The 9,506-nt window shown below is 49.0% G+C and overlaps 1 protein-coding gene across 1 annotated transcript; it reads left to right on the plus strand.

Annotated features, from left to right (window-relative positions):
* Positions 1-4,599: 4,599 nt before the first annotated feature.
* On the plus strand, positions 4,600-5,850 carry ACTL9 (actin like 9). The gene has a single exon (XM_039858431.1). It carries the CDS (start codon positions 4,600-4,602, stop codon positions 5,848-5,850), a length of 1,251 nt encoding a protein of 416 aa, XP_039714365.1.
* Positions 5,851-9,506: the final 3,656 nt, after the last annotated feature.

Consider the following 9,506-nt stretch of genomic DNA (forward strand, 5'->3'; position numbering starts at 1 on the left):
GGGATGAAAGTTCCGGAGGGAAAGTGTCACGTGACACATCTCTTCTGGCTTCCCCTTCCATGGAAGAGAAAATGAACTGTACTGAGAATCAGAGGCCTTCCATCTAAAAATTGCCCCAGAAGAGCGTGAGAACACAATTATGTTCAGTTTTTTTTTTTTAATATTAAGAACGTATTGGAGCAAAAATCTATTTGTATCAGTCAATGCCAAATTGGAAATGGCTAGGACCTCTTCACCAGCAAGAGCTAGGAGAGGATTTATAGAGAAGATGCAGAAGCAAAGCAAGCTATTGTAATGGCAGCTGTAATTGAAAAATATATGTATTAAAAAAAAAAGAAGAAATTAAAACCTAAGGACAAGAAATCACAAGCAGCCAACGAAGGTTTTCCAAATAAAGCAAACACTTAAGCGATAGCCGGTAAGTTATGCTCAGTTATTAACTAACCACTGGAGAGGCAAAGGGAGTATTGGCATGGATGACTGAAAAATGCTGGACAATCCAGCCCCATTGAGAGTTCCAAGTGAGAAGAATGAGTGAAGGAGTCTGTTTTAAAATAAAAGTTTATTTTATTCAGGAATGGTGAGGCTAACAGGTCAAGAGATGACTGCCACTGAAAAGATACTTTGTTTCTCACAGTTCCCAAGAGGAGGGGCCTCCTCGTGGGCACACGGGGAGGCACCAGGGTTGGTCCAGCGACCAAGTAGTTGGGAAATTTGTGCAAGAATGTTTATTATGGTTTTCACAGGGGAAAAGGGTGAGGCAGGTAAGCAGGCTTGGGACTGATTAGTTAAATAATTACAGTGGCCTCTGGGGCTTAGGGTCTAGCGCTGGTTGTCTGGCACCTGATCCTGGGGTGGTCAGGGCAGAGGGACAGTGGCCCTGAGTGTGAGAGCTCCATAACGGAGGTGGCTGGGGATGGGAGCCCTGGATTGGTTGGTTCGCACATGAAAGGAGCCCTCCCAGGGGAGTTGTTCGCTGTCTCTAGGAATTAGCAAACTCTGGAAAGGACAGCCTCTTCCAGGTCAGCCAGATGTCAGAGCATCAAAATTACCGAATAAAAAGATATGATTAATACGACATTCCTATTTGTTCCCCAGCTTTGTAAGATTTTACATATAAATGCCTTCACACAGTCTGACATAGTTCACCATAATGCCCTCAAGGTTCATTCTTGTTGTTACAAATGCGACGATCTCTTTTTTCATGGCCGAAAGGTAGTTCACTGTATTATACACATCATCTCTACTGATTCATCTACTGAAAGACACTTAGATAGTTTCCGTATCTTGGCTATTGTAATTTTTTCTGTATTTTTGATGCTTTGACTCTGTGTGTATGTGTTTGTGTGTATGTGTGTGTGTGTGTGTATGTGTGTGTGTGTGAATTTTGTGTAAGCCTGAAATATTTTGTAATTTAAAATTTTTGAAATTAAAAAATTCATTTAGAAACAAAATAATTCAGTCCTGTAGTTTTAGCTTTCCTGGGTTTTTCCTTTCATCTCTTGGATGTCTGCAAGGCTACAGACAATGCTGCTCCAAGTGGAGTCCACTGACCACACCATCGGCGTCATCTGGGAGCTTATGAGAAATGCAGATTCTTGGGCTCTACCCTGAACCTGCCGAACCAGGATGTGTTTTAACGAACCCTCCTGGAGGTTCTCATACACGTTCAAGCATGAGAACTAGCTGGTCTATGAGAAATGCCTCAGAACCACCATTTCACTGTCTGTTCTGATGGGAGGAATTAAGAATGTGAGTATTTTGACGACTTGGATCTCCATTTGCTACACATTGAGATCTGGGGGCTTTGAAAATCATCACTGCTTGGCCTCCATCTGCAGAGATTCGAATTCAATCAGTCTTGGGTGTGGCCTGGATGTGGAGATTGTTTTTCTAAGTTCCCCTGGTGATACTATTTTTCAACCAAAGTCGTGAACTCCTTAGCAAGAGAACAAAGGAGTTACTGAAGGAAGGAAAAGAAACTGATGGTCTTGGATGCCCCCTGCTGGCGGGAGGCTGTACATCTCGTCACCAAGCGACCTCAGATGCTGGTGGACAGAGGTGCTGATATAGGATTGCTTCAGATGAGTTGGCTGCACATACCTGACGTCTGATTGATGTCTTTGCAAGAAGCGTCCTTTCAAGAGGATTGCCCATTTAAGTCCCTAATTCAAAGCTATTGCTCGGATGTTTTTAGTTATCACGTGCTCTCTCTCACACACACACACCAAAGACTACGCTATCTGTACTTTAGGTAACAAACTCTCATAGAAAACCTACTCTGTACCATCCGCTGATCTAAACACTTCACAAATAACTCGTCCATCCTCACAGCTGCCCTTTGAAGTCAGTGCCATTATTACTTATGATTTGCCAATTGAGAAACGGAGGCTCAGAGAGCCTCAGCCTCCATTCCCACTGTTTCCAACGGATCTAGACCTCACACTTTCTCAGGCCCACGGTCAGTCACTGAAATATCTCAGAGGCCTGGATTCATATCCTTCTTCTGCCTCTATCCCAGCTGTGTGACTTTGAGCAAGTCACTGCACCTCTCTGAGCCTCTATTTCCCCATTAAAAAAAAAAAAGGACATGGTACCCATTTCTGCCATTAAATTGCAGTGAGAATTTACTTAATCTGCATTCCAAGCCGCCTTGACTCACCATGATGATTCTTTAAAGAGGAAAAAATGTTTATTATTGTTTTGAGTGGCTGTAATCTAAATTCACCAAAACACTCATGGGGTCAAAGGTTCATCCTGCAGGTGTTCTGCACAAAACGGAGCAGTGGAAGACACCTGCCTTCTGCACACAGTCGGATCGTTATTGGCACCAAAGGCTGGACCCTGAACACAGTCTGTCCAGTTCTTTGTAGAATAGTCTATCTGAGCCAAATATGTCTTTCTAATGTGCTGCTGCTTAAAGTTCTGTTACAACCTCGCTCTCATCGGGATGGCTAGGTTTTCTAAAATACAGAAAATAACAAGTGTCGATGAAAATGTGGAGAAAGGAGAGTCCTCTACATTGCTAGCAAGAATGTAAACTGGCATTGCCGTTATGGAAAACAGTACGATGATCCCTCGAAAAATTAAAACCATAATTACCATATGATCTAGCAATTCTGCTTTTAGGTTTATACCCAAGACAGTTGAAAGGGTTCCAAAGAGATATTAATACACTCATGTTCACAGCAGCGTTATGCACAATAGCCAAGAGGTGGAAGCAACCCAAGTGTCCATCGGTAGATAAATGGATCAACACAATGTGGTCCATCCATACACTGGAATATTAATCAGCCTTAAAAAGGAAGAAAATTCTGACACATGTCACAGCATGGATGGACTTTAAGTGTGTTATGGTAAGTGAAATAAATCAGAGAGGGAAAGACAAATACTGTATGATCCCACTAATGTGTGGAATCGAAAAAAGCCAAACTCATAGAAACAGAAGAGAATGGTGGTTACCAAGGGCTGGGAGGTGGGGGCAAATGGGAGATGTTGGTCAAAGGGCACAAACTTACAGTTATAAGATGAATAATTTCTGGGGATCTAACGTACAGCATGGCGATTCTAGTTAATGATACTGTATTATATACTTCAAAGTTGCTGAGAGAAGATCTTAAATGTTCTCACCACAAAAAGAAATGGTAATGATGTGAGGTGATGGAGGTGTTAGCTAACTATAGTGTTATCATTTTGGAACATACATGGTATCGAATCGATACATTGTACATCTTAAACTCACAAAAGGTTCTGTGTCAATGGACATAGGGGAGTGCTTGGACACTCAATAAGTAGCTGAGTAAATGAACATTTCCAAAAACATGTATTAGACCACAAACAAATATTTTATTAATTAATTTAATAAAAACTCAACCTCACTCTCTGGCCAAGGTAATAAATCTATACACGCAATTAGTAAATTCTTTCCCACTTTGATATCACCGTGACACATTCAGCACAGGAGGGGCAATCAGAGAAGTCTTTCAGGAGGAGGAGTTGTCCCAACCAAATTTAAAGAGGTAAATTTCCGATCTGCAGGAATGGGGCACGAAGGCAGTTCCAGGCAACTGGAAAGGCAGAAGAGTCAAAGAACCTAGTGCAGGGGTGTTTGTGTCTCTCCTTGCCCCCTACCCCTGGATGGCTTCTGTATCCTCTTGGAAACCAGAAAGCCACTGTGGCCAGCCACCTCTGAGTATTCTAAGGATCAATATTTTCATAGTGACCAGCTCTCAGTACCACACTTTAAGTAACTTCAAAACAAGACAGCAAGAAGATTCCTGGGCCTTCCTGGGTTCTGGAGGACAGAGGTGCTGCCTGGGCATCTATCCTCGCCTTCCTCCAAATTTGGCACGTCGTGGGAAATGCAGCATAAACGAGTACTCTGGGAGCTTTCTGGGGGAGGGAGGGGCCCCACCCCCAGCCTGCATTGTGAAGTCTTCTGAAGGGGGCAGCAGGCAGGCTGATGTCATAGAATGGCCCCCTCTCCCTGTCTAGCCCTATGCCCGCCTGTGGCCCAGGCTCAACCTTTTCTCCCCACACGCCCGTCCTCTAGAGTAAAGAGGTCAGCCTTGCCCAGCAACCCACCAGCCACCTGAAGCCATGGATGCTTACGACTCCAACTTCTGGCTGCCCCAGTGCCGGCCAGAGGTCCCCAGGCCCGGCCTGATGCCCAGCTCAATACAGGTGAACAAGACACTGCAGCAGGATAGCCCCAGCATGGTGGGTGACAGGTTGCTACCAAAGAACAGTGCGGTGGTCATCGACATGGGCACAGGTACCTGTAAGGTGGGCTTCGCAGGGCAGGCCCGGCCCACCTACACCGTGGCCACCATCGTGGGCTGCCAGCCCAAGAAGCCGGCCACCAGTGGGCAGCCGGTGCTGGAGACGTTCATCGGCGAGGCCGCCCGCATGCGCCCAGAGCTGACATTGGTGCAGCCGGTGCGGAATGGCATTACGGTGGACTGGGATGCAGCCGAGCTGATCTGGCGCCACATGCTGGAGCACGACCTCCGCATAGCCACCGGGGACCACCCGCTGCTGTTCTCCGACCCGCCCTTCAGCCCCGCCACCAACCGAGAGAAGCTGGTAGAGGTGGCTTTCGAGTCACTGCGCTCCCCTGCCATGTACGTGGCTTCCCAGTCGGTGCTGTCTGTCTATGCGCACGGGCGGGTCAGCGGGCTGGTGGTGGACACGGGCCACGGGGTCACCTCCACAGTGCCCGTCTTCCAGGGCTACCATCTGCCCCATGCCACGGAGCGCCTGGACCTGGCGGGCACTCACCTGACCGCCTTCCTAGCGGAGATGCTGCTGGGCTCCGGCTTGCCGCTGGGGCAGCAGGACCTGGACACCGTGGAGAACATCAAGCACCGCTATTGCTACGTGGCCCCCGACTTCCAGAAGGAGCAGGCCCGGCCGGAGCAGGAGTACCGGCAGAGCCTGAAGCTGCCCGACGGCCGGACAGTCACGCTGGGTAAGGAGCTGTTCCAGTGCCCAGAACTGCTGTTCAGCCCCCCGGAGATGCCAGGGCTGTCGCCCGTGGGTGTACCCATCATGGCCAAACAGAGTCTTCACAAGGTGCCCTCGGAGGTGCGGGCAGATGTGGCCCAGAACGTGCTGCTCTGCGGGGGCTCCTCACTTTTTGTGGGGTTCGAGGGCCGCTTCCGGGCAGAGCTGCTGCGGAGTCTGCCCCCTGAGGAGCACGTGGTGGTGGCGGCCCAGCCCACCCGTAACTTCTCTGTGTGGATCGGGGGCTCCATCCTGGCTTCGCTGCGTGCCTTTCAGTCCTGCTGGGTCCTGCGGGAACAGTACGAGGAGCAGGGGCCACACATCGTGTACCGCAGATGCTATTGATGCGGGGCAGGGGGACGTGGGGTGGGGTGGGGACAGTAAACTTCTGCTACCCAGCCAGCTCTGTCCTGCCTTCCGCCAGGGCCATTCCAGTCCACTCCTGGACACACCCGGACATAGACCGAGTAACCCTGTCAAACCCATCTCCCATGATCAGTGCCCCCAAGGCATACTCGGCAAGACGCCTCAAATTTTAAGATATTGCACCACATTTTAGACCCCCAATCACCTCCATGATCTGTAACTTTTGCTATAGCCCCACCCTAAGATTCTCCTGGGCTCTAAGCCCCCCAGTTGACTCCTTCGATATGTGCCTCAAGGACCTCCACCCTGCTCCCATAACCTGTTCCTCTTAAGGAACCTGCATGGGTGCTGCAACCCCCTCCCATAATCTTTCCATGAATGTTCCAGCCCCTTAGGTCCACCCTTATAATTTGTCCCCTATTCCTAATGCTGGCAAACATACTTCCCCAAATCCACGTGTCAAGACATCCCTGATTCTGAACATGCCCAAGCCACCTCCTTGTAGGTCTCCCTGTCTGATTATCCAAAGTTATCCAACAGCCTGATATTTTGAGAACTCCCAGAATCTCATAAGTGCTGAAACCCCACATCCACTACAAAGATCCATGTTCTGCTCCACAAGGGTCTCCCCTACAATGGCCCACTGAGGGGTACTCCAGTATCCACAGACTGTCCTCAAGTTCCACCCTCCCCCAAAACTCTGCCCTCCTGCGGTGATTCATTTCCCCAGATTCCTTCCTTCCATCCAGGTCTCCCAGAACCCATCCCTTATATATATATTCCAAAAGAACACCATGTTCTGAGACTCCCAGGCCCTGGGATGGCCTCTTCTGCTCTCAGTGCACCTGCCCCTGAAATATTCCTGCATGGCCTGTCCCACAGTGCACCTCCGGACCCCATTTCTCAGCCCCTCCCCAAAATTCCAGCCTACAGTAGGGCCATCTCGTGATGATTCCTCTTATGCCCAGGGCCATCCCCTGTTTCTTACCCTCAAAGACCCTCTCCTAGGGTCTTCCCATGATAAACCTCCAGGACAGCTCATCCTGGGGTTTTCGGACTCCCCAGTACCCACCCCCAGGACTAGTGCCCGGGCTATCCCATTAGTTGAGACACTAATGGGCAGTGATGTTCCAGAGGGCTCCCAGCCCACCATGACCTGGTGCAGATAACCCCGGTGGCAGCTCCATCTGCACACTAGCTTCCTCCCTCCATTCCCATACAGGTCCCCAGGGGCCACCTGTCCTGGGCTGTCCATCCCACCTCCATTCATTCCCCTAGCTCATTATGAGCTCACTCATCTCCCCAGATCTCGCTCAGCCTGTTCCTGTTACCAGACTCAATGGGGTCACTGCTTGGGGTGTTTCATTCAAGAAAGAGAAGTGGTTGTTAGGTAGTTTTTATTTGCAGGAAGTAGAGGAGACAGGAGATTCACGACCAAAGCTCTGTCTCCAAGAAGAGAAGCTTAGCCATTGCTTATATACACTATTTGGTTAATTACATGTTGATTTCTCCTTTTACAGTTGGCTGAACTTAACCTGTTGTGTTCCTGTCAATCTCCTGGGGTTATAGCTACCTCTGAGAAATACAGTGCTACTTTTTAACATTTAGCAAGAAGAGTATTCAGTAAGAACCGCCCAGACCTTGTCCTATGTAACATTCCTGTGACATCGCCCCAGGGGCTTCCTCTGGGACCTGCCATGAGGATGCCATATGAGGTTTATCCTGCCCCACCTGTCCCTGCAGAGGCCTGGGGGGCTGAGGGTGGGGTGGGGACAGGGAGGCTGGGCATTCTCCCCACAAAGCGCCCTGATTTTCTCCTCCTCCCTTGGCCCTGTCCTCAGCCCAGGCCCTGGCTGGAGGCAGGACCTAGGACCTTTAGGTTCTCCAGTCCAACAAATATCAGGAACTCCATCCTTCAGCCTGGACGCATTCTCCCAGTTTATCAACAAAATAAACACAAGCTGCCAGAGCTTATCTCTGTTTAGATCCTCTCCTCCCCAGTCCAAGGAATTATTCATCATTCATTCACCAGTCAATATTTTTTTGATCCTCTCTCATAGGCTCTGTTTCTGTTTCTCCTTGAGTTTTTCTGTGTGTCTGACTCATTCGCCAGCACTGTTTTTATGCAGGAATTTCTGGAGTAGAAATTCTGGTATTGAGGCCATCTCAGCCATCCTCTGCATCTACCATCAGACAATGGGGATGGGTGAGGGCCCTAGCTATCCCCACACACCCTGTCCCACTGTGTTCAGTCCCATTCCTGGCCAGCAGATGGTCCTCAAGTGAGAGGATGGCCCCACAGTCAGGACCAGATCTCCAGATCACAAACATCCAGGGTTGGACACCCCCATCTCGCCTCTCCACAAGGCAGGCAATCTCAGTTTGTACAATCAGCAAGAACCCCCAGGAGGTTACAGGGTAGTAAAGAAGAAACTTCTAATACTTCTCGTCATGGGCAGCACGCCCAAGCTCAAGGCACAGAGGGTCACGTGGAATTTGGAACTACAGTGACTGTAGCAAACCAGTCGTCCCAGACCTCAAGTGAGGCCCACCCCATACCGAGGTGTCAGGGCACTGCCAGCCACACACACACAGAGAAGGGATGTGGGATAGGCTGTCTCTGATGCTACAGGAAATGAGGAGGATGCAGAAACCCTCACCACCCGTGGGCTGCTGGGTGGACTCTTATTTAGACCAGACTGTTTCCCCTAGCTCCTAACTGTCCCTAGGGCATACATTTCCTCTACAAACCTCTGGATATGTGCCCCTCAGATTTGCACACACTTAGGGATGGGGAGCTCACTACCAAGACTCTATCGTTAGAAATCTCACCTCATCCCAGGAGTTGTGGGTAAACCCCTGCACTCTCTGCCTGCCACATCCCTACCCAGAGCACTGAGAGCACCAGAGATCCTGATCTCCACCCCCCACACATACACACACCTGAGGTCTGCTCTTTCCATGTAGAAGGAGGGCTTCATCCTGATCTCATCATGCGTGTTCCTGTCCTGCTGGTTCCTGTGGAACCCGTGCGGGAAGCAGGGCCCCATATTTTGTACTGCAAATGTATGGTTTAAGGAGATGTGTGTGTGCCAAGTTGACAAGGAGTCACCTTGTGATAGTTAATTTTATGTGCGTGCTTGGCTAAGCTAGATACCTAGATGTTTGGTCAAACACCATTCAGATGTTGCTATAAAAGTATGTTTAGATGAGATTAACATGAATCGGTAGACTTTGAGTAAAATGAATTATTCCTCATAATGTGGGTGAGCCTCGTCCAATCAGTTGAAGGCTCTAATAGAACAAAGACTATTTCCTCCAAGGAAGGAGGACTTCTGCCAGCAGACTGCCTTTGGATTCAAACTGCAGTTCTTCCTGGGTCTCCAGCCGGCCAGACTACCTTGCAGATTTTGGACTCGTCAGTCTCCCACCTTCATGGGGCCAATTTCTCGAAATAAATCTCTTTTTCCCCATATATGCCTCATATTTTTCTATTCCTCTGGAGAACTCTAACTAATAAACATGCCAAGCACCTCCAGCCCTCCTACCACAGGACCTGTGTATCTGCTGTTACCTTTTGTCAGAATGCTCCTTCCTCTCTCCCATCTTCTCTTTATTTTCCTTTTTATAATTTT

Source organism: Pteropus medius, unplaced genomic scaffold (assembly GCF_902729225.1).
Source record: "Pteropus medius unplaced genomic scaffold, Ma_sr-lr_union100, whole genome shotgun sequence".
Classification (NCBI taxonomy): domain Eukaryota; kingdom Metazoa; phylum Chordata; class Mammalia; order Chiroptera; family Pteropodidae; genus Pteropus; species Pteropus medius.